At 34.7% G+C, this 26,492-nt stretch overlaps 1 protein-coding gene across 1 annotated transcript in view; it reads left to right on the top strand.

Moving 5' to 3' along the window:
• Positions 1 to 26,153, top strand: part of LOC150093489 (uncharacterized) — a 50,441-nt gene extending 24,288 nt beyond the window's left edge. The window contains exons 3-5 of the mRNA XM_090413637.1: positions 168 to 257; positions 21,875 to 22,125; positions 23,115 to 26,153. Of these exons, the coding sequence (XP_090269763.1) occupies positions 168 to 257; positions 21,875 to 22,125; positions 23,115 to 24,069 (1,296 nt within the window). The 3' untranslated portion in view covers positions 24,070 to 26,153. The remainder of the gene's footprint in view (positions 1 to 167; positions 258 to 21,874; positions 22,126 to 23,114) is intronic.
• The last annotated feature ends 339 nt before the right edge of the window (positions 26,154 to 26,492 follow it).

Genomic DNA, 26,492 nt, shown 5'->3' with positions numbered 1-26,492 from the left:
GACTCTTCGGATTTCTTTTTGTTAGAACCCTCTAGAAGCCATAAAGAGCGCCTATATCGTTGAAAGTAAGTGACCGTTCTCCAGATCATTAATGCAAGAACTGGAAGAGAAGACTGATTCCAGTAAGTTGCCTTAATCTTTATGTGATATACCTTCTGTATCATCAGGATATGAGAGTGATAGGAACCCGGGTGGCAGAAGTTGCTGCTAATGGACTTGGCAACGAACAAGAAGGACCATCTGCCCTTGGGCATGAGGTGAGTTTACAGAATTTGACCCTTTTAAATTCTGATTTCGATTGGTGATGAATCATTTATGACTGTTGCGAGGTTTAGAGCTGGTGGTGTGGGCAACAGTACATTTTACCTTCACCCATCCCTAATATGCAAAGGTATGTTTCTATTACAGCATTGATACACTTTTATTTTGAAATTCTCAGCCACCATGGAACCACGGCTTCCATGGTGGCTGAGAATTTCGAGTGGAATAAGAGATGAAAGCCTTTATTTCTGTTAAGATGATTTCGGTGATTCAGTCTAGGCAGGAGTTTGGATGAGAAGAACTCAAGCAATAGACGGACAATCGGACAGAGGAATATAATTCACTGAGATCCTCTTAGATGGAACCCTTGTATTACTTGGTTACTAATAACAGAACTGATAACCATGGTATTGTTAGATCTGAAATCGGCAACTTCAAATTTTATATGAGGTCACCATTCCAGAATCTAACAATTAACAAAAATTATATATGCGTACTTATCTTTTAGCGCAGTGTAACTATGTTTTTTTTTGTAACAACATCTTGTATGATAAACTGTTAATTATGTGAATTTAAATTAATGTATCTATATGTCTAGCATGAATGTAAGTCAGCAAAAAGGGGGCAGATATGAGAGAAATCATTAGTGATATATTATAAATGAAAAGAATGCATATTATTCAGCAACATAGGGCAAAGATCGCCCTAATACTATAAGAGCAGCGTAAGCACCTGCAGGCATCACATCTGAGAAGACATCATGACGCATACGTTTCCAGAAACAAGAAGTCCCATATGTTGATCGGTGAAGTCACCCGGCCTGAGACCAATGGGTGAGACGATAAGAGAAATTCAAACTCGGAAAGGTGGCGCTCTAGGGGAACGTATAAAACCCGCGACACGGAAGTAAATCACCCCCGTTTTTTCTTGTTCCTGCATTTCTCTTCGTGTGCTCTAAGAGTTCATCGCAGTTCAGCTCTCATTTTGAGGGCTGACTTACGAAAAGTTCTGGCATGACACCGCAGCAGATTTCGGTAAGATCAACCATAGACCATCAATGAGAAGGTCATCGACGTAAAACCTTAGCAGAGAGATAGCGCCCAGCTCAGACGAGCATATCTAACCCACTTGGCGATAAGATCGAGACAACCAGAGTCGTAACAAAGAAGGAAGGACAGAAGAACACCAATAAAGAATAGATAAGTACTCTCACTTGTTCTAGCCTCTTTAGAGAATTGACTAACAGTGTTAAGAGAATGCATCTTAAAATTTGTAATGGAAGAGAGAGTGAAGAACTAAGATTTATGTAAATGACTATGCTTTGGAAATGAACTTTAACACATTCATTGCCAATCACGCGATATCGCGTGTTGCGAGTTCTCACCGGGCGGCCGATTACGCGTTATCGCGTGGACGTCGCTAACTAAATAAAAAAATAAAAAAAATTTGGCCACCACACGAAATTCCAATTTTCAGCTTGGCAATGAACGTGTTAAGACCTTTCAGTTAGATAGAGATTCTGTCGTAATTAATCCGAGAGAGAAAGATTATTTATGTAAAAGGCCTGAAAAGGCCTAAATATCCAATTGAGCTGTAATTAAGAATGTATTATATGTTGAGTTATTGAATTTGCTATCATTTTGAAGTCAATGCACAATGGTTTTAAGAGTGAGAGAGTGAAAGAATGGCAGAAGCTTAAATGAGATTTGATAACTATAACTACTTTAACTTGTATGGCATGATATAATGAGTTTAATAAATATTTTGATTCCTTACTTACATGTGTTTCTGATCATGATGACTGACCCTGACCCTTCATAAAACATCGAACCTGTGATCGTGTGTGTGTGCGGGAATACCCCAATTCAAAATAGTAGGGCACGACTGCAAAATAAAATAAGCAAGAGAACCCAAGGCTTCTAAGAATTCAATTAACATTATTAGTGGCACCTGATATTCTATGATTACCCTAAAGGCTGAGTTTATCTCTAACCTTAAGACCCAGGTAAAGGCACCTTAAGGCACAGAGAAAAAATAAATTTTACCTGAGTGACCAGGATAACTCATGGAATTCACGGAACAGGTAATTTCTGGTGGCCCTTAAAAGGTTAAATTACGTAAGAAAAGGTATAAGAGAAGCGAGACTTAACGCTAAGATTAATATTAATGAAGATCACATAACAATGGCACAACCGACTTAACAAAGAGGTACATGCGATAGAATTTGATATAGCGGCTGAAGTAGGAAAGGATAAAGCTAAATATATTGCCTCAGTATATCAATATCAGAGATATACGCGCAACAGTATATACCTCGATGGGTAGTTTGTTATGAAGAGTCCAAGTATCTTTTTGAAGTGGAAGGGAGTTCCAGGTTTTCTGGTAGGAAGACTGATGATCTGAGATAAGTCAGATCATCAGTTGATCTGACTTATCTCAGATCATCTGATGACAGACATCTATACATCCATTCCTGATTGGTCGATGAAACAGGAGAAACAGAACCAATATGAATTTTGGACCCTGAAATCCAGAAGAAGGTCGACTTTACTATTGCAGTAATTCGACTGCAGATAGTTCAGTTTTAGACAGAAATAGCTGCAGAGGTTAGAGTGTTTGATGGAGTTCGGAGTGCAATAAGACAGCATATGAAAAGGGCAGGTTGATTTGGTAGAGAAATTTTGAGCCAGTGAAGTTCAGTTAGTTGATATTCAAGGATATATAGTGTGGCATTGGATGTTGGTTCAGGTAAATGTAAAATGCTGCCCTTGGGACAAAAAACCTGTGCAATGAGTAGTTCATCTATTTAGTTCTCATGGGAAGAATTATTTTGATTTCCATGACCATGGGTGGCAATGCACATCGTTTATACTGCTTTTTAGGCAATAAATATTTGGTGAAGATAATGTGGAAAGAATTTTTTTTTTTTTTTTTGTAAGAATTAGTGTTGGGTTATTTGCTTGGATTTTTGATGTTTTTATTGTATGTTTGGATTTTTTGTGTTGTGTGTATTTTTGAAATATTTTTGTGGAAGAATTTATGAGATCCTCAGTAAAATTGCATTTCTTTGGATTGTGGTCCATTGCATAGAATCTATGCACCATTGTTATGTGCAACATCTGTTCCATAGACGTTGTGCATAACAATGTAGTAAACAAGGGGATGATTTCTTGCTTGTAAATTATAGTGAATTGATCCCATTTCATTGTCATTGCAAATTATATAAGAATCATTTATGTAAATAATTTGCATAAACAACTTACAATGTGTGCTCTTGTTTTCCTGAATTTTAACTGATTTTGATCGTTCGTATCGCTATGGTTCGAGTAATGTAGGAAATGATATCTTGTTCTGCATCCTACCCACCGGACATGCACTGGCAAATGATCTAGTTTCAGACCATCCCAAAGACTGTAAAAATGGAAGTGTCATTATTTTTAACACCTGAAAGTTTATTTTTCACTTGGTTAGAGTATGATAAATTTAGTTTAATCCTTTATCCAAGTGTGAGCAAACAAAGGTTGTGCCTGAAAGTATCTTCAGGACTGGGGTAAGGTGGTACAACACGAGGGCACTCCTTGCAAAGGTGGAGCAAGCTACCCACACTCCAACCTAGTATCTCCCATAATGCAAAACACATCTGCTTGCAGATATGTCTAATGTTATGCATTAAGGGAAGGGCCACAACCCAGACTAGTTTCAACCTTTCTTGAGGTCTCTTCAGTGGGAGCCAGGCCCAAGTGGAGATACCAGGCAAAAGCATTAGTTAGCACGTCATCTCTGCCTATAGCAGTTGCCAAATGGTGTGCCACCCTTTTTTAATAAATTACTCTGGATTTAGAGAAAGATGTTGAAAGTTTATTTTTCATTTGGTTAGAGTATAATAAATTTAGTTTAATCCTTTATCCAAGTGTGAGCAAACTGAAGAGACCTCAATAAAGGTTGAAACTAGTCTGGGTTGTGGCCCTTCCCTTAATGCATAACATTAGACATATCTGCATGGAGATGTGTTTTGCATTATGGGAGATACTAGGATAGGAGAGTTGGTAGCTTGCTCCACCTTTGCAAGGAGTACCTTGGTGTCATACCACCTTACCCCAGTCCTGAAGATACTTTCAGGTGCAAACTTTGCTCACACTAGGATAAAGGATTAAACTAAATTTATTATACTCTAACCAAGTGAAAAATAAACTTTCAACATCTTTCTCTAAATCCAGAGTAATTTATTAAAAAAGGGTGGCACACGATTCGGCAACTCCTATAGGTAGAGATGACGTGCTAATGCTTCTGCCTGGTATCTCCACTTGGGCCTAGCTCCCACTGAAGAGACATCAATAAAGGTTGAAACTAGTCTGGGTTGTGGCCCTTCCCTTAATGCATAACATTAGACATCTCCACAAGGAGATGTGTTTTGCATTATGGGAGATACTAGATTGGAGTGTTGGTAGCTTGCTCCACCTTTCCAAGGAGTGCCCTGGTGTTGTACCACCTTACCCCAGTCCTGAAGATACTTTCAGGCGCAAACTTTGTTTGCTCACACTTGGATAAAGGATTAAACTAAATTTATTACAATCTAACCAAGTGAAAAATAAACTTTTAACATCTTTCTCTAAATCCAGAGTAATTTATTAAAAAAAGGGTGGCACACCATTTGGCAACTGCTATAGGTAGAGATGACCTGCTAATGCTTCTGCCTGGTATCTCCACTTGGGCCTGGCTCCCACTGAAGAGGCCTCAATAAAGGTTGAAACTAGTCTGGGTTGTGGCCCTTCCCTTAATGCATAACATTAGACATATCCGCAAGATGTGTTTTGCATTATGGGAGATACTAGGATATGAGTGTTGGTAACTTGCTCCACCTTTCCAAGGAGTGTCCTGGTGTTGTACCACCTTACCCCAATCCTGAAGATACTTTCAGGCGCAAACTTTGTTTGCTCACACTTGGATAAAGGATTAAACTAAATTTATTATTTTCATCACCTGTTTCTTTAAGACCTTCCATTTCAAATATCGACACTTCTAAGACTGCGGAATTTATCGCTTCACGACTATACATAAAATATATAATTTACATTATATTACTGTTTTTTCATTTGATCGAATTTATCTGCGATAGGTGTCGCGCATAGCAGTGGGATAAACAAGTCGATGTCATTTGTTGCAGTTGTGTAGCGAAGTGCTCATTCTGAAAGCTAGGTGGCAAAGTATTATTAAGTAGCCTCCCAATTTACTTATTCTTAGGTGCTTGACTGTAAATTAGTAAGTAAATTTTAAAGTCTGATGTAGCTTATCAACTACAAGGTGATATAACTGGTAATTGTGTGCTCTTTATAGTATCCAAGCAGTCAATGAAAAAGATCTACAAACCCGAATAGTGCCATAACCTTCTGGTCTATGTACATGGCGGGTTCTAATTTTAGGAAATGGCGATACGCTGCAAAGTATGCGAAAACAAGACTTTATAAGGTGAGTAAACTCTAATTGTAAACAAATTCTATCACTTTTACAGCACAAAACTGAGTGAAAGTAAGAACAAAAAATTATCAGAAGACAAAGCTGACCTGTCAATGTATTACATGAAAATTTAGAGCAATCAAGTTCACAAGGGTAAAATCCTTTGTCCAAAGCGGTATTAATTCCACAACTGAACAGCGGTAGCAGGCAAATGTGTCACTCAGCCCTGACACCAGTGCAGCTACGGAATTGTATTAAATTTCAAAATTTGTATATGATGCACTTTTTTAACTTTTAGTCATGACAGGCTACCAAAGAAAATTAGGACACTCATCAGCACATTTTGAATGATTGCATTTCTAAAATCGGACTCTTTCCTTCCAAACGGTCATTCATTAACACGGGAGTCTACTGGAGATCGCAGCGGACGCATAACTGACCGAGCTTGTAACTCGTCTTCGTTGGTAACCGGATGTGACGTTACTTGTAGGAGTGGATGAAATGGAAGTTTCTTTAGAGCCTTAGAAATTTCGCATTGAAGGACTAGGTGACGCACAGTTCTGCCAGAGGGAGAGGAGGATAACGGCTCGGTGCTCAAGTGCCGATTGAACGAGTTAACAGTTTCTCTTTATGAGGAATTATACTACTTGTTTATTTATTATGCAACCATGTAGATTTTTCTCATTTTTTACTCTTTCAAATATTTTTCTTTACCCTTTAAAATGGTGCAAACTGTAGAAGCGGCAGAGAAAATTTTCAGAAAGCGCTTTAACAATGCTACCAGCTTGATGACGTGATAATTTCCAATTTTTTCTCTTATCTGCTTTTCTTCGTTTCTTTTGCTCCTTTTCTGGTTTTGGACTTTTGCTTCTTTTTGACATTTTTGGAAGAGTGAAATTGTTATCGTTAAAAATAGAACAAAATAAAAAATTAGGTGTAATTACAAGGTTTAAAAAAAAACAAGTTGCCAAGGCTAGTGAGTTATAGTTCGCCCACCGATTAGAGATCCCTCGACACTTCTTGCCATGTCAGAAAAAGGAGAATCTATTCCGATAACAGAGTAATCAATCTGTCTCCTGGGATGAGTTAGTTTATTATTACATGTCGGAAAATTTGGCTTTTCTTTTACGAACATTGCTGTTTTTAAAGTGTAACTATTTTGCTTGTATAACAGTTGGAAAAACGTACTTAGAGTATTAACAAAATTAAAAAAGGTATAGCATAAAACAAAAATTTAACTAAGTTTATTTTTAAGAAAGTTTTCTATAAAATAAAAATAATTATACAGAAAAACATAATTTTTTTCAAATGAACTTAGATATTCTAAACTTACAGTTGAGAGAACTGAAACACTTCAATGTCCTAAACCAATTAATTATTTATGACTTGTTGTGACCCTTTTAACAAACTCATGCAAAAAAAAAAAAATGTTCGAAAAAAATACCATTGTCAAATCCTTTTAATCTTCAGTCTCCTTTAGACTGCCAACATATACAGAAAAACAGAATTTTTTTTCAAATGAACTTAGATATTCTAAACTTACAGTTGAGAGAACTGAGACACTTTAATGTCCTAAACCGATTAATTATTTATGACTTGTTGTGACTCTTTTAACAAACCCGTGCAAAAAAATATTGGGAAAAAATACCATTTTCAAATCCTTTTAATCTTCAGAGTCTTCTTTAGACTGCCAACATTTTCCATAAGTTATATTACTATCAATCCAAGTTCCATCTAGATACACAATCGGTCTTTTCTCCTCCCTGAAACGTCTTATTGCTCTCAAATACTGCCTTCTAAATAAAACAATGTCACTTCGCTCCATGATAAGTTTCCTTTTATTCTGGGACTTTTTAAAACAAAATCCGATTTCATGAAGTATTTTCCTTACAGTTTCTCTTTTCCAAAGAAAATTAATTTTTTTTTTTAAACACAGGAAGCAATTTCAGAACATTTGCCACTCTTTTCTCGACCACGTAAAATTCGTGAATAGTTCATATAACGTCTACATCAAAATCATTCAAAGCTACGGTTTCGATGGATTTCTTTCTCTGGCGCTTTTTTTTAGGAGATTTAAATTTTGGCTTACCTTCACCTTTTGATTCCCTACGAATTCTTTTAACAGTCGACTCCGATATGCCTGCAATTGCACTTGCACGTTTTATGACTTGAGAAAGGGGAACAAGAAGAATGCCTTCTGACGATTCCTTTTCAAAGAATGTCAGCACATTATTCAATACTCTTTAGCAAGAGCTAATGAAACGTTTAACAACAGAACTTGTTGACTGTACTGGATCCATCATACAAATTAATAATAAAAAAAAATCCAAAAAAGCGAAAACAAAAATCAAGCTAGTACTAGTACAGCGACAGACAATAAAGCACGTGATTTCGCATGTTGGCAACCAATTCGTGCATCCTTCATTTCTTTCAAATGAAGGATAATTGACAAGAATAGTCGCTTCAGCATGAATCGATTATTCTTGGCAAAATTCCAAGGAGAGACCTCAAAACGGGGCGAACTAAACTTAGGTTCGTTCATTTACGTTGTTATCTTCTTCTTCATGCATTAGGAAATATATCTCTTGCAACGAACACTTCATCTTCTTTTATGGTAACTTTTTCTAGGTCTTCCTGTTTTTCTTTTATTCCTTGTTTTTCAACTGTAGACTTGTTTATTATTCTTTCTTCACTTCATCTATGTACATGTTCAATCCATTTTATTCTTTGGGTTAAAAGCCAATTGTTTATTGCTTGTATTTCACATTGTTTTCTTTCATCTGGATTTTTTATTTTATCTAGTCGAGTTATGTTTACTATTTTTCTTAATATATTCATTTCACCAGTGTTCAACATTGTCTAGTTTTTGTACTGTCTGGTCTTGTTTCTGCATTATATGTCATAATAGTTCTGATTACTGCTGTGTAAATTCTTTTTCAAGTATCCTGATATTCTTCCAACTTTTTCAACTTCTAGATGTGGCCTTCCTTCCCAGTTCAGGTTGTATACCTAAATAGTTGTAATGTGTTATTTGCTGTATAATAGTACCTTCCAGTTCAAATTTACATCCTCCTGGTTCTTGTGATATTGTCATACATTTTGTTTTAGTTTTTGATCTCTTCATATTAAATAATCTTGCTGCTTTATTAAATGCATGTAGTAATATTTGTAACTGGGTTTCATTTCCTGCCATTAATATTACATTGTCTGCATAACATATAGTCCTTATTATTCTATTTTTATTTCCACTTCCGTATTTTGCATGTTATTAACATTTTGTGTTATTCCATCCATTATTATGTTGAATATTGTTGGACTTAAGGAGTCTTCTTGTCTAATGCCATTATTAATTTGTATCTCTTTACTTGTTTTTCCTTATGTTTTTATTATACAACTATTGTTATTGTATATTTCTTTAATTATTTGTGTTATGTTTTCTGATACTTTTCTTCTCTGCAATATTTCTATTACATCTTGAATTAATATTCTGTAAAATGCTTTTTCCAGTCTATAAAACATATAAATAATATTCTATTACTTTCTCTATCAATTGTCTAATTATAAAGATTGCATCTGTACATGATCTATCTTCTCTGAATCCTTGTTGTTTATCTCATAGATTAAGGTCCTTTGTTATTTTGTTATTTAGAATTCTTGTTGGTACTTTTAACGAAGTATTTAATAAATTTATCCCTCTGTGATTTACTGCATAACTGTTGGTTCCACAGACCAACAGATATGCAGCAGAGGAATGGCAAGACAGCTGCATTAATTGCCTGAAATCTTTAGAAATGAATTGGCCAGCAAATAGAAAAAAAAAAAAAACTCAGGAAGGAAAGATAACCATCACAGTGAAGGTGTACCACTAATCATTAAAAAATGGTTCCTAAACTCAATAGTTGAGGTAAGATCAATTTTCTCTACAATCGTCTCTGTAAGGTCAAAAGAAAAAGGAAGAGGAATATTCATAAAAATAATAGAGGTTTATGCCCCAGACCAATCACATGAAGAAGCAGATTATAGTCTATTTCTTGAACAACTGCAAGGAGAAATAAGGCAAAGAAGTTCAAGAAATATCCTGATTATTATGGGAGATTTTAACACAAAGATTGTTCAGTACTCTGAAGGTCAAATAGAAGTAATGGGGAAAATTTGGTCATGGAGAGATGAATGAAATGAAAGAGCAGAGGATGTTATTAAACACAACTGTTAATCACAAATACCTTATTCAACCACAGACCAAACACAAATACACTTGGACGTCACCAAACAATGAAACCAGAACTGTATAGACTATATAATCATTATTAAGAAATGGAAATGTTCCTTCCAAAATATCAAAACATTAAAAAATATTGACATGGATACAGACCATGAACGTCTTATCAGCCAAACTAAAAATCAGTTTCAAAAGAAAGAGAATAAACCACCAAACACAAAAGAAGGTAGATATCTCAAAATCAATGATAGCTTGACCAGATCTAGCTATCAGAGATCATTGAAAGAAAAATAAAATAATCTTGCTTAAGATACAGACCTGGAGTCTTGAAAAAAAGTAAAGAAATTATTAAAGAAACAGCAACAAAACACATACGCTACCAGACAAGACTAAATAAAGATTGGCTTACCTGAGATTTTGGACTTATGGGAGAGTAAAAGAAAATCCAAAAGTAACCTCTCAATAGATGATAAGAAGAAAATAGAATATTATATAAAAATTTGAAAAAAGAAATCAACAAAAACTGGATTAGCAAAAATCATCACATATTCAGAGGAAAAAGCAGGAAAGTGTGAAACATGACCCAAGTCTATTTATGAAATAGTGAGAGATAACCAGAACATACTCACCAAACCCAATTTCAATATTGCAACAAGATGGAACCACAACAAGTAGCAGTGAAGCAATGAAAGAAATATGGGCTGTACATTTTAAAGAAACATTTGCAGATGAAGATGCCTTCAACCCTGAAGAAACTTCTGACACAAAAGATATCCTAAATGAAGAAATATATAGAACAATCAAACAAATGAAAAATGATAAATGCACCAGGCATATATGACATTCAAAAAAAACTTCGAAAAAAAGCAGGAGAAAGCATAATAAATTACCTAAGGAAACTGTTCAACAAAATACTAAAGAAAGCAACTTTACCAAAGAATGGAGAACAGGCCAGATCAAACCCATCCACAAAAAAGGAGGTGTCCGATCCTGCACTAACTATAGACTTATCATCTTTTTAAGCCACTGCTATAAAATATTCAGCAGGATTCTTCAAAACAGAGTTAAACATTCCTATGAAAAAACAGATGGAAGTGGAGTAAATGGGATTTAGAAATAGCAGGAGCACGATTGATACAATTTTCACATTAAACAGATTAGCAGATCTTATGATAGACAAAAATAAAAACCCTACTGCTGTTTTATGAACCTTAAACAAGCTTTTGATTCAATAAACAGAAGCAAACTCATTATGCTGACGATATAGTTATAACTACAGACAGCCAAGTAAAATTAGAAAATATCCTGACCATGCTACATTAAACAAGTAACAAATATGATATGAAAATCAATTTTAGTAAAATAGAACTAATGGAAATAGGGAGAAAAATGGAAGCAAACCAAATGAAAATAGGAAACAATGGTATAGAACAAATAAAGCAGTTCCATTACCTAGGATCAATGATCACTGAAGATCTAGATTATTTCGAAATCATAAAACTTCGAATCAGTAAGGAATGGATAACAATGGGCAGATTGTAAAAAAATATGAAACAATAAAAGATTAAGTAAAGAACTCAAACTAAAAATACAGGTAACCGTCGTATAACACGGGTGTTAGGTTCCATAGAAATGTCGCGTTATATAAATCGTGTTATACGAGACTTAGATCACATAGAAAAAGTAAGGGTTAGGTTCCGAAATAATTTTTTTTTAATTGTATAAACAACAATGACATATCCAACAAAAACAATATTTTTATTTAATTCAGGTAATTTATGTAAGTTAAGAAAGCATAAACTATGAGACAAATATGTAGTAAATTGTACATAAATTTCATTGCACATAATGCATAAATGTTTTAGACACTAGAAATAACATTTCGTAGATGTTCTTTAAGTGACCGGAGGTCGTCACCAGTTGAAATCTCTTGGACATCATTAGTATAATTCTCATTGGAAACGTCGGCTGATTTAGTCATCAAGAAGTCAGCAATAAGACTTTACTTTCCACTATGCTGCAATTTTTTTATTAAGTTCATAATATGGCGGTAAACAAATATCCAATTGTCTCGTGAATTTTTCCGAGCGCTCCATTGAGGGATCAATATCCGTAAAATAACTTCCTAACTTTCTTGCCAAGTCCGATCCTCTGCTAATTTCTTTAAACTGAATTTTTTAACGGATTCATCACAATCAGAATCTTCTGCAAAACTTTCCCTGCCATTTGGTTCGACGCCATCCATTAATTGTACCAGTTCCTCATTTAAATCTGTTTCTCCATCATTTAATTCACTAATTCCGTTTTCAACACGACACAGTTCGGCATCCACTGGAAGTACGAAATTTTGTCCCAGAATGGCTTCAGGCCATATTTTTTCCAGCAAGCATTCAGCATAGATCGTTGTAATTCCTTAATGGACAGAGAAACAATTTTTTCACAACTCAATATTGAAAACTCTTTCCACGCTTGAAGCAGTGTCATGTTTGGATTAGATTTCATTTTTTCCAAAATTAATTGAAAGGTTCGCCGAATATAATATAACTTAAATGTTGATATTATTCCTTGGTCGAGTGGTTGAATAAGTGAAGTAGTATTAGGCAGCAAAAAAGTTATTTTAATATTCGAATGGCTTAAATTTGTTGGGTGGCCTGGTGCATTATCTAAAATTAGTATAATTTTGAAGTCCATATTCATTTTCTTTGTGTAACTTTCTGCATCGTGTAAAAAACACTTGAAAAACCAATTTTCAAACATGCTAGCTGTAACCCATGCGTTTTTGTTGGCCCGCCAATAAACAGGTAGGGTGGACTTGTCGAGCCCTTTCATGGCACGAGGATTTGCGGATCGGTTAATAAACATTGGTTTTGTCATGTAATCACCTGATGCAATACTTAAAAACAATAGAGTAATTCTATCTTTGAAAACTTTGAATCCAGGAGCTGATCTTTCATTTTTCGAAATATAGGTGCGTTTTTGCATTTTTTTTCCGCAATATAACCCAGATTCATCCACATTGAACACCTGGTCTGCACTGTAATCACCTTCTTTAATGATTTTTAAAAGTTCTGCTGGGTATTTCCGGGCAGCCTTCAATGTCTGCTGATGCTGAATCTCCCTGGATTTTAAGATTATAAAGAAAACGCTTTTTAAAGTTTTCGAACGAACCCTTACTGGTATAAAATCCATCCTGAGTGATTTCTTATGAAGAATCTTGATCGAGTTCTTTTAAATGTTTATAAACTTTGAGAGCTTTTGTGCTTAATAAGGTGCCCATCCAAAGGAATTTTCTTTTGAGTGCAATCTTCTATCCAAATCATTACAGATTTCTCCATTTTTTCTATTAGAATATCACGAACACGAGCAATGCGCTTTGCACTTCCGTTGACCCAGCAATAACACTTTCTCGGATTTTATGTTCATTTCGTTTGAATGTTTGAATTGTTGATTCATTTAAATTCAGAGTCCTTGCAACAACTCCTGGTTTTTCTCTAGTTTTCATCCCATCCAAAATTTTAATTTTTTCTTCGAGAGAAATGAATTTCCTCTTCAATGTTGGTTTTTTCCCTTTCGTTGCAGTTTTAGTGTCCATTACAATAAAAATAAACTTTTACGTAAAAAAAAAAAAAAGCATTACATATGTAATGCTTTTTTTTTTATGTAACTCATAAAATGTAATTTTATGAGTTACATTTTATGTAATTTTTTATGTAACTCACCAGAAAATAAACTGCTGAGCTTGAGAATAACAAGCTTATGATTTTAAATGCGCTTTCCTGGCAGAAAAGGAAGACAATTTTCAACAATAAAGACTTTATACAGTAAACCGTGGATGGCGAACCTATGGCACTCGTGCCAGGGGTGGAACGTCTGAGAATTTTGCTGGCATGTCAGCGATTTACAGGTGATATCCTTTTATACGCTTATAAATTATTCAAGTTTTTTTTTTTAATTGTTACAACACGTACAAGCTGAATTTTGTTTTACACAAAGGCATGCATATGATTGGTGTGATATTAACGAAAGATTGCGCGACCCAAACACAAAAGCAACCGAGAAGTGTTGTGTTGAAATGGTAATTCTCTTCAATCAAATTCCATAATATCTGAAACTGTCATAACAACATTCACTATTAGTTTTAACACATTCACAACAGAGTGTTATTTATCGTTCCGATGGAACTTCTCATAACTGATTGGCTCAACTCACACAAACGTTTCAACCCTTGGTTGAATTTTATGGCATCTTGGCAGGCGAACTTACACATTCATTATATGGCATGTTTCAGTTCTTGGTAGTCTTTTATTTTAAGTTAGTCTTTGTGATCTGTCATAATGACATCGAGAATTTCAAATGCAATAAAACAAACACTTATTTCATAACTGAAAGATTGGACAATAGTTTTTAGTTAGATACTGTGTTTCAGTGCAACACATGGTTTTGCTTAAGTCTATACAGCATAGTTTCTGTGAGGGGGGAACGTGATTTATTAGTTAGCGCCGTTTTTTTTCCATCTGTCTCTAATTGCACTATTTGTTGATTAGTGCGAAAACCTCTGTACAGTATTTATTCAGTGATACAATAAAACTAAATTCGATACTTTTACGATACGGGCAGACAAAATTTAACGAAGATAAAATTCGATTTTTAAGTCCCGAGGTGAAAAATATGTAAAAAATAAAGGGTTACTAGAAATTGTACACCGCGTTTTATCGAAATCGCGTTGAATAAGGGCTACTACAATTTGTAGACCGCGTTATATCGAAACCGTGTTGTATAAGTACCGCGTTATACAACGGTTACCTGTATATAAAACAATAATTCCCACAGTACTTCTATGGCTCAGAATGCTGGATCTTAAGAAATAAAGAAATGGATAAACTCAATGCTTTTGAAATGAAATGTCTAAGAAAAATCAATAGAACAAACTGGACAGAAAGAGAAACAAACGAAAAAGTCAGAGACTAACTTAACTTTAAATAAACGGTAATCAGTGTACTAAAAAGACCCAATTAAGATGGTTTGGACATGTTTCAAGAATGAACCCAGAAAGACTACCAAACATATTATTAAATGGTAGAAGGAAATCCAGCAGAGGAAGACCAAGAACGAAATGGACTGACAACATTAAAGAAAGCATTCAGTTCAACTCCATAATAGAACTTCATATAAAAGGCAGAAGACTTTTTATGAAGTCTGCTGTCTTCATAAAAATTGTTAACATTTTTTATGAATGTTAACATTTCCATACATGCTCCTAATTTCCTTCACCTCACACAATTTAAAATAAAAATTCCAATCCAAGAAATACATAAAGATAAATATTCGTTAAGCAGGAATTCGTAACCTGAGAGCTACTTGTATTTAAAAAAAAAAAAAAAATTTTTATGAAAAAGTGTGTACTTCGAAAAATTCATATGTTAACCTCCCAACAGGTCAGAACATCTATTTATATACATCCAGCAAAATCTGGATATGATGCATTCTCTGTTGAAAGAACAGTGACAAGAATTGCAGTGTGGACGTCATGTTTATTTGAACGTGCGATAAACCTTCATGCTGAAAAGAATTCTTGATTATCACACTGCGTCTCATTTGCCAATAACAAGAAAAGAAACGCAATTCCTTGTTCCATGCTGGTTAACTGGGATTTTACTTATAAGGGATAGACAAAAAATATAGAAATTATTTTTGTTTTTTCCTTTTATTGCACAATTTTTAATGCTAGGACAAAATACGAGATACTTTATTCACTTGAATATTGTTAGATACTTAGAAAACGAATGTCATTTTTAATTTTGTGTGCTAATTTTGTGTAGTCAACTATACATTTTATTTGTTCTTGAAGAACGCAGTTCATGATAATTATTTAAAGTATTGTATTTTGAAAAAAAAAAAAAATGGGCTGTCAAATTTCCAGATTGTTATTTTCATTGTTATTTAAAATCAAATTTAGTAGATTGACGACTTCGCTTTATAAATAATAATACGAAAATCTTCAATCATATCAAATGTGATATGATTGTAAAGGCTTTATCATAGCTAGTAGTGACCATTCTATACAAATGCGAACATATATCTTGATCCAAAGTACTAGAAATATCGTCATAAATCTGATAACAGTCTAAATCTATTTGGCTTAAAAGAAATCTGGTATGCTGTGTCCGTTCACGTAGAAGTGCCAAAGATGTTTTAAAATAAAAATGTTTCGCTCGTCTTGAATGGAATTGTTCTTTTAAAAATAGAAACTTTGGAATAATCTTGTTATCTCTACATCTTTTCAAAAGAGTGAGGTGATTTAATAGCTTGGCTTTTTTACATTTAAGGAATTCAAAACGCCGTACCTTTCTTTTGGTTTCCCCATACACAACAAGCAAACAAAACCAAATCAAAAAACTTAACGATCTTTATACAAAACGTTTTAAGTCAAAACCTTCTCTACCAGACAGCAAAGTTATTTTTAATTTGTTGGATCATGTATTAACAAAACCAGAGATATATACTTAAAAAAGAGTTCAATTTTGCGATAACACCTCATAATGTCCCTAAAGTGGATATCATTTGAAATATAGAAAAGGCAGTCTCGTCGTTACCGGAACCCGTAGCTAATGATATTAGATTAAAAAGTAGTATCATCCTCTCATCTTCCAGAACTCCTAACAAAAACATCACTACTCTGGAAAAAAAGAACATTGTACAGTTTGAAGAAAAAGAAAGACATTATCATATTGAAGGCAGGTAAGGGAAATTCAACAGTGATTTTAAACACCAGTGATTACGACGAAGATAAGATTAACAGCTTATTGTCGGATACATCAACCTACCGTGTCCTAGTCACAGACCCAACACTAAAGAACCACAATGATACCAACGATTTAATACGTCATATGGAGAACTGGTCTATAGACTTAAAACGAAGATTGAAATCCATGCATCCACTAACACTAAGACTATATGGCGCTCCTAAGGTACACAAAAATGGAATATCACTACGCCCGATTGTGGATGGAATCAATTCGCCAACTTATCTGTTATCTAAACACCTGGCAGGCCTCCTCAAACCACACATCCATAATTCGGACACTTATATACGAAATTCGCAACATTTCGTTGAGAAACTGAACATCATCTGTATCTCCAATACGGATTTACTCGCCAGCCTGGATGTTACATCTCTATTCACTAACATCCCTGTGGAGGAAGTGATCAACATTGTAGGAAGTTTGCTCCCACAAGACTACTTCTCTGTTCCGTCATTGTTTAACATCAAACTTTTTCTTATGGAATAAACCCATATATCAGCAATTGACTGGCCTTGCAATGGGTAGTCCCCTCTCTTCATCCTGTGCTGATCTCTTTATGGAGGATTTTGAAAGTAAAATCTTAACTCAAACAGACCCTAAACCCACAGTATGGTGGAGATACGTGGATGATATCTTTATCGTTTGGAATCACAAAAAAGGACCTGTTCGACTTTCTTAAGAAAATCAACTCTACACCACACAATCAAATTCACTCTAGAACTTGAAGAAGATAACCAATTATCACTTCTGGACAGTTTAATTAAAAAACTTCCGAATGGTGGTATCAACCTTTCAGTTTACCGCAAACCTACCAATAAAGGACGTTATTTACATTTCATTTCCTCACACCACATTTCTCAGAAACTTAGTATTGTACACGTGTTGAAGAACCATGCCTCTCTCCTTACAACAGATCAACAAGACCTCCAGGAAGAACTATCCCTGATATCCACCAACTTTATCATGAATGGATTTCCTCGAAGACTTGTCCACAAGATACTTTTCTCTGAACCCCGACAAAGACAACAAGATGATGTACGTTATATTTCTACCATCGTCATTCCATACTTAGGGACAGTTTCCAATAAGATTGCTAGACTCCTTAGACCACATAAAATAAGAGTGGCCTTTAAACCCACAGAAACGATTAGACAATTCTTAAGATCTCCAAAAGATAGCCATCCTTTCTCCAAATATGCTGGAGTTTATATAACATACCATGCTCGTGCGGCTTGAATTACATCGGCCAAACTTCAAGGAGCCTTGAAATTAGGCAAAAAGAACATATAGGTGACGTCAATAATAACAGAGAAGAAAAATCTGGGTTGGCTTTTCATTTCTCAAGAACGAACCATATCATAGAGTGGGATAGAAGCACAATTCCTTACATGGAGGCGGACTTCCGCTCCCGAATTTTTAAGGAGGCCACAACAGTTGCCCGCTGTACACAAAACCTTAACAGGAACCAAGGACTAATCTTGCCCGTGATCTGGAAGACCCTTATCAGATCCTTCAACACGCCAGAACTGAATTATAGTGCCAACTATAGAACGTTCCTAAATAACAACAAGTGAGATCATCCACGCTCTATGAATATATTGTACGCGCTCTGTTCTTTGTTTAATATAATTGGAATCGGTTGATTTTAGTTTGTAACAGTTTTTTACTTTTTAGTGCCTTACATCAGTTATGTACCCTGAAGATGCCAACAGACTTAGTTGGTGAAACTAGTTGGTATAACTTAGTTGTTTATTATATACACTTGAGCAGTATAATCCCAATAAAAGTTTTTCCAACAATTTGTTTCATTTTACAACTACAAGTTCATTTGAAATACTACTGAATACAGTTTTGTGATATTAAAAATTAGCTTTGAAATAAGAATGTAATGCATTTTAATGTCTTGTTCATAAAAGCAGAAAGAGTTGTTTTCGACCAGCAGCAGTAGATCTCAATATGTAAGCATAAGAACGTGACATGCATATTTTCATACATCATAGTAGAGAAAGGTAAAATAAACAATAATTATTATTTTTACAGCTATTTTAGCCTGTTTTTATTTAGTTGTGCCCGTTATTTTAAGAACATTGGCTTTTCACTCAAGAATCATGAGGGCATTATACGTGTATTTTAAAGGTAAATATATGCAGGCAGACTAATAGAGGAAGGAATTTTGCACATACCTTTTTTGGATGTTAGGATGTCTTCGTTCTCCTTACTTCTGCTGTTAAAAAAGGAGGGGTGTTAGGAAAGGTGGGTGGATTGAGGCACGGTGGGAAAATTAATTAGAAAACCCGGGTTTTTTTATTTAAAAAATATATATATATATATGTAGAAAGTATTTTATCTTGGGTATAATAAATGTTAAAGATACCAAGCTGTTTTAAACCTGTTTTTACTCCATTTCCCAAGTAAGCAAACAGACAAACAAGTCAAGTTTACGCCTGCAAGTGTTGCAATTCTAACTGACCTGGCACGTAGTGCAAGACCAAGGCAACTCATGGTAAAAGTAGAATAAGCTCTGATCACTAATCTTAATATTTACCCTTAATGCAATGCCCATCTACCGGAGGAGATGTATGATGCTTTGTATTAAAGGCAAGGGGCCACTACCCAGACCGGTAAAAATATTATTATATTTGAGGGCGCGTTTCTTGGGGAAGGGTTTTATGTGAAAACAGGAGAGGGGAAGAGCGTTAACTGGATGCGAGCCCTTTCGACCGTGTTATTGTCATCGAAATATTTCGGGATAAGTGTAGGGCTATGTCATGTCGGCTTGGAGTATCAGCCTTTGAGGCCCTTGTGTTATCGCTTATTGTTCGGAGTCGTGACCTAATTTTTATGTTGTGGAGCTTCCAACGTTCGGAAATTTGGTAGGGGCAGTGAACGTTGATTGATCAACGTCTGCTGCTCCTACACCGCCAATTAACTATAAAATAATACAAAAACTAAAATAGTGGTTACAGTATCAAAAAATAAACAAATAAAATGGAATATAAAATAATTGTCATTACAGGTAAAAATAATGACCAAGTAAAATCACTCATATCTTCGAGGAATTATCCAAGATGATGGAAGATGCACACTGAAAATACGAAGAAGAGGAATTTGTATGCCAAAATAGCTATTAAAGAAAAAAAATCATTTAATACAAGTAAGATTAGTGAAGACATGGAGAAAAGAAAACTAACAAATAAATTTTGTAAGAAAGAGAGTTGAGTATCAAAGTCAATCATCTTATGGCACACATGAGGAAACAGTGAATGGATTATAGATGGGATGGAAGGAGAGAATATGACAGCTTAAATGCACCTTCTTAGAGGAAGTAACATTAGTAGGGAACAGGAAAGTCCGAAATAGGGTGATCTGGAGGAATCCCTGCATTTCCACAGGGATTATCTCTTAGAATGATGTAGAGAAGGAAATCCAAAGGAATAACAGAGCATAATATCAAGAGAAGAATGGCTGTTCATGCTACCTACAACTAAATCACAGTTGCTCGTTTAGTAATAATTGACACACAATTAACTGAATGAAATTGTACTTTTTAAGAAATTCACTCCTGGATTGAAAAGCCATTTTTAAACTTTGACCATTATTTTACAGTTTCTATGTGTGCAAGAAATACGTTCATATCTAAATTCATCCTTAGAGTTATTCCTGAGGACATGTTCAACTTCAGAATATAATACGGCCACATGGCTCTTTGCTTAGCTTATTATTTTGTCATCATACGTTTGGTAAACGAAATCAGGTTTGTTAACACAGTCATCATTTTAAAGAACGATAATACTCTGTTATTTTCCAATGAAAGTTGTACTGTTATTTTTGTTTCAACTATCATTACAAATATTACATTTCCAGATGAAAAATTAATATATTAATTGCGATTAAATACTAGATAATATTTTGAGAATATTTTATTTACTAAATGTAATTAATTTAGCATTAATTACATCATTTTTCTTTACAGATTGCGAATGTGGTTACTGCCATGAGACATTTTGCCTACTAATCCATTAAAACCAAGCTGATAAGAAGCAATGTAAGAAGACTATTAAGTTGTAGGAAATATTTCATGCTGGATTTCTGAAATAATAATCAAATAATTCCAAGTAGGTTGCACTTCTAGTGGCGTAATGGAAAACCATCAAAATGAGAATGGAATTGACGACACAAATTCAAAAAAACAATGAGTAATTCTCCTCCTGCAACAGTGAAGATAACTGAATCAAATTTCCTGTTGATATATCTTAGCTTAGATGAAAATCGGGAAAATGTATTTCGTTTCTACATCATCCAACGCTCAGAATAATCTAAACTGACATCGGAACATGCAGAATCAATCGGATAAAAGAAAAAATTATGTTCAAAGTAAGCCACAAAACCTTTAAACAATCAGATCAATTTAAAACACAGGAGAGACGATTCAGAGCGATCGAACAATAACTAACAGTCATGCTAAAGGGTTGTCGTGACAACCTAAAAAGACGCCAGAAAATGCATGTCGAAGAAAAAGAAAAAACATTCCTTCTGTATGACATGTCAGAAGAATTTCTTTGATTCAGCCAATCTTCGAGAGCATCTGAAAATGCCCTCATTCGAGAAGCTATTTTCTTGTGTAAATTAAAGCAAGACCTTTTACTCGTTTACACACCTGAAGAGGCACAAGGCTACAGTGAACTGCAATGAAAATCTGTTGACATGTGAAATATGCAACAGGCAGTTTTTGAGTTGAAGATACACAAACTTGTTGCAAAAAATGCAAGATAACATATTGCTTATAGTCCTGTCTTCAAATGCACAAAAATGGCTCATACTGGGAAAAGTTTTCATTTTTCCGAATGTAAAAAACGTTTTCCTGTTTTAGTTCTTTTGAGCTGAATTTGAGAAATTCTGAACACTAAACCTTTTCCGATTAAATTACCAGGCATACAGAACACAAATACATCTGCAAAGTTCCTAGTGAAGAAAGGCATGCTTCATGTGATGTGAGCAACAAATCATTTTCCCTAATGGCATTTCTTAAAACACATTCCGTTCTTCACGTGAAAAAGAGGCCTTTTCAATCTTAAATATGCCACAAGACATTTGCTCTCAATCAGAATCTAAAACGCCAAATAATGTTCAATTGCAGGAGAAACCTTTCACTTGTGAAATATGTGACAGTCCCTTTTATGGTAAAGTAAAGCTTTTGTTTCACTTCAGACCAGTTCATGGGGAAAGAAGTCATTTGAGTATGAAATTTGTAGGAAATCATATGGCTATAGACAAAGCCTTAAAAAGGATCTCAGACGGATTTCACACGGAAGAAAAAACGTTTATCATGTGTAGCTCTAAGTTTTCAACTCTACTGTCCCTTAAAAGGCACAAAGATCTTAATGCAGCGTTTGAAGAAAAGTTTTTTTCATCTAAAATATGTGGCAAATAATATTCTCTCTAAAAAAAAACACATCAAGAGGTAAACTAAAGATGATTACTCTTTTACATTCGAAATCTGTTAAAAGAAATTCGTCACCTGAGAAGTTACGAGAGAGTTCACATCAGAGAAAGAATTTCCATGCGAAATTTGCAACATGAAGTTTTCAGACAGTCCGAGTCAAAAATATCATCTAAGAGTGCATACGGGTGAAAATCCTTTCACTTGTCCTGTGGTAGATCTACGTTTTCGGCAATACAATCCCATAAACGGCACCAATAATGCTAACATCTGATTGATGAAAAGCGTTTTACGTGTAAAATATGTAACAAACAATTTTTTTGAATCAGGCAATCATAAAAAACATGGAAAGGCACACTACTGAGAGCTCCTTTCCATGCGAAATCTGTGACGAAAAATTCCTGGACTCGTTTAACCTAAAATTACACAAAAGAATTCACATCTTACAAAAACAGTTTCCATGCAAAATTTGCCACAAGAAATTTTCACAGAGAGCGAATCTGGAAAGAAATCTAAGAGTTCATACTGGTGAAAAACCTTTTCTATGTAAAATTTGCAACAAGAAGTTTTCAGACATTTCGAATCTGGAAACACATCTAAGAGTGCATACTAGTGAGAAACTTTTTCAATGCGAAATTTGCAACATGAAGTTTTCAGGCTGCTCGAGTCAGAAAATGCATCTGAGAGTTCATACAGGTGAGAATCCTTTTCTATGCGAAATTTGCAACAAGTCATTTTCAGACGGGTCGAGTCTGAAAAGACATCTAAGAGTTCATACTGGTGAGAAACCGTTTCCATGCGAAATTTGCAACAAGATGTTTTCAGACAAGTCGAGTCTGAAAAGACATTTAAAAGTTCATACTGGTGAGAAACCTTTTCTGTGCGAAATTTGCAACAAGAAGTTTTCAGACAGTTCGAATCTGAAAACACATCTAAGAGTGCATACTGGTGAGAAATCTCTGCTATGCAAAATTTGCAACAAGAAGTTTTCAAACAGTTGGGATCTGAAAAAACATGTAAGAGTACATACTGGTGAAAAACCTTTTCTATGTGAAATTTGCAACCAGGTGTTTTCAGGCAGTTCAAGCCTGAAAAGACATTTAAGAGTGCATACTGGTGAGAAACCTTTTCTATGCGAAATTTGCGACAGTACGTTTTCTAACGGTTGTGATCTGAAAACACATCTAAGAGTGCATACTGGTGAGAAACCTTTTCTCTGCGAAATTTGCAACGAGAAGTTTTCAAACAGTTCGAATCTGAAAAGTCATTTAAGAGTGCATACTAGCGAGAAACCTTTTCTATGCGACATTTGCAGCAAGGTGTTTTCAGAGAGCTCGAGTCTGAAAGGTCATCTAAGAGTTCATACGGGTGAGAAACCTTTTCCATGCGAAATTTGCAATAAGAGGTTTTCAGGCAGGTCGAATCTGAAAAGACATCTAAGAGTTCATACTGGTGAGAAACCTTTTCTGTGCGAAATTTGCAACAAGAAGTTTTCAGACAGATCGAATCTGAAAACACATCTGAGAGTGCATACTGGTGAGAAATCTTTGCTATGCAAAATTTGCAACAAGAAGTTTTCAACCAATTGGGATCTAAAAAAACATGTAAGAGTGCATTCTGGTGAGAAACCTTTTCTATGTGAAATTTGCAACAAGATGTTTTCACGCAGTTCAAGCCTGAAAAGACATTTAAGAGTGCACACTGGTGAGAAACCTTTTCTATGCGAAATTTGCAACAGTAAGTTTTCTAACGGTTGTGGTCTGAAAAAACATCTAAGAGTGCATACATGTGAGAAACCTTTTCTATGCGAAATTTGCAACAAGATGTTTTCACAGAACGCAAATCTGAAAAGACATCTAAGAGGTCATACTGGTGAGAAACCTTTTCCATGAGAAATTTGCAACAAGAGTTTTTCAGACAGTTCGAGTCTGAAAAAACATCTAAGAGTTCATAGTGGGGAGAAACATTTTGTGTATGTAATTTGCAACAAGTTTTCAGACAGCTCAAGGCTGAAAACACATCTAAGAGTTCATACTGGTGAGAAATCTTTTGTATGCAAAATTTGCAACAAGTCGTTTTCCAATAGTTGGTATCTTAAAACACATCCAAGAGTGCATACTGGTCAGAAACCTTTTCTGTGCGAAATTTGCAACAAGAAGTTTTCAGGCAGTTCAAGCCTGAAAAGACATTTAAGAGTACATACTTTTGAGAAACCTTTTCTATGCGAAATTTGCAACATGGAGTTTTCAGAAATTTCGAATCTGAAAAGACATCTTAGAATTCATACTGGTTAGAATATTTTCTATGCGAAATTTGCATAAAGAAATTTTCTGGGAGTTTGATACTGAAAGGTCCAAGAATGCACTGGTGAGAATCCTTTCACTTGTCCAGTGAGTAGGTCTCAGTTTTCGACTAAAGATTCCCTAAAAGCTCCAAAAGTGCTACCATCGGTTTGATGAATAGCTTTTTACGTGTAAAATATGTGATAAACAATTTTCTTAATCTGCTATCTTAAAGGCACACCAGAGATTGCTCCTTTGCAAGCGAAGTCTGTCACGAGAAATTCCTCGACCCGTTTAACTTGAATAGACACGAGAGAGACGTTTTCCATTCGAAATTCGCGCTATCTTAAAAATCACATGAAAAGGCACAGCACAGATTACTCCTTTACATGCAAAATCCCTCACAAGAAATTTTTGAACTCGTCTCACCTGAAATGACCCAAAAATATTCGCACCAGGGAGAAACTTTTTTCATGTGAATTTGCAACTAGAGGTTATCAGAGAGTTCGAGTCAGAAAAGACATCTAAGATTACATACGGATGGAAACTTTCAGTTATCCAAAGTGCGGGAACACATTATCGTTTAAGGAACATGACGTGATCCACTGAAGAATTCAACATAGCTAATAAGTGGTCTTTGATATGTAAAATTAGATAATTGCATTTATCTAAGTTGCTCTTATTTCTTGTGAGTACGTTTATTATTTTTTTCGAAAATGAGTAATGCTTTAATGAGTAGCACTCCTTTTCCTAATGACACTTCATTTTTGAAAATATCATACATACGTGGACTAAAGGAAATTTCATCGTAAATTTATGAAAACAGTGCGAACTGAATGGGTTTCAATATCACACAGAAATATAACTCTTGTAGACATGGTTTAGTTCTACGCGTGGAATAAAGATGCGGTTTCGGGAACCTGCTGAAAACTAGCAGGGATTTCCAGAAGTCAATTCAAGGGTTCACTATTTTTTTTTTGCTTAATTGCTACTAATTTCGAAATAAAATTATCTTGAAGGAATGCATACACTATTTCCCTAACCGATTACCTGCGATTACTTTTTTTAAAGTATTTGTTCGGTTCTTCGCATGTTGTTTCAATTAAATTGATGGCTTCGCACTTGACGATGAAAAGAAAACAAAAAGCTGTTTCAAATAAGTGTTCGAAAAGTTTGGTTTTTCTCGTACGAGGCACTAGGAAGTTGAAAAATATTTCAGATCACTCTGATTACATTTTTCTGTGAGAATTCTCGGGTGAATTTTGTACATGCTAATATCTAGTAACCATGACAAGTTTCTGTCAAACCTTTTTAATGTGTATCCACACTACCCCTCATCCTTTGAAGTTCACATGTTTAAAGACCATCCAACTACTTAAGAACACGAAAGTAATGAAAGTCGGGAAACAGCATAATACGGCAGTACGTAACTTCAATGCACGCGTTTTAGATTTTTTCATCATAAATATCAAAGAACTTTTTCAGTGACTTCTAAATGAATAAAATTTTAGTTAATTAGTTTTATTATTTTCATTTTTTTTCGTAACTATTTCAATATGTTCCACGATTTTTTTTAATTTAGTGTGAAATGAGAATTGTATTCATCTGAATACAATTCTCATGATTATATGCGTAATAAATTTGCAGAAAATTTATTACGCATATAATGTGAATTACAAATTGTATTTGCTAAGCAATTTCTCCTGAGGTGTTTCACTTTCTGAAATTTAATAAAATGCAGTTATTTTTTAAAGTTGTGAGAATATTTTAATAACATAATTGCTTCTAACAAATACTCATTTTAATGTATTAGCTTTTTAAAAATTATAATAAATAGGTTTCGGATATCGGATACGAAAAGGTGTCTCTGGGGATATAACTGAAATTCCATTCTAAAAAAGCAAATTAGCTCAAGCAATCACGCACACTGTCGATTCTCTACTTCTAAATATGACCTATACTTCCTCCTCGACTTTTTTTCATCGAAATTTAAATGACAACTTCGTTGGGGAGACTTCACCTAAATGAACCGA

Source organism: Typopeltis vanoorti, chromosome 24 (assembly GCF_054136105.1).
Source record: "Typopeltis vanoorti isolate ZY-2024b chromosome 24, IOZ_Tvanoo_1.0, whole genome shotgun sequence".
Taxonomy (NCBI): domain Eukaryota; kingdom Metazoa; phylum Arthropoda; class Arachnida; order Uropygi; family Thelyphonidae; genus Typopeltis; species Typopeltis vanoorti.
Note: the sequence above shows the minus strand (reverse complement) of the source record. Positions and strands in the feature narration are given on the sequence as shown.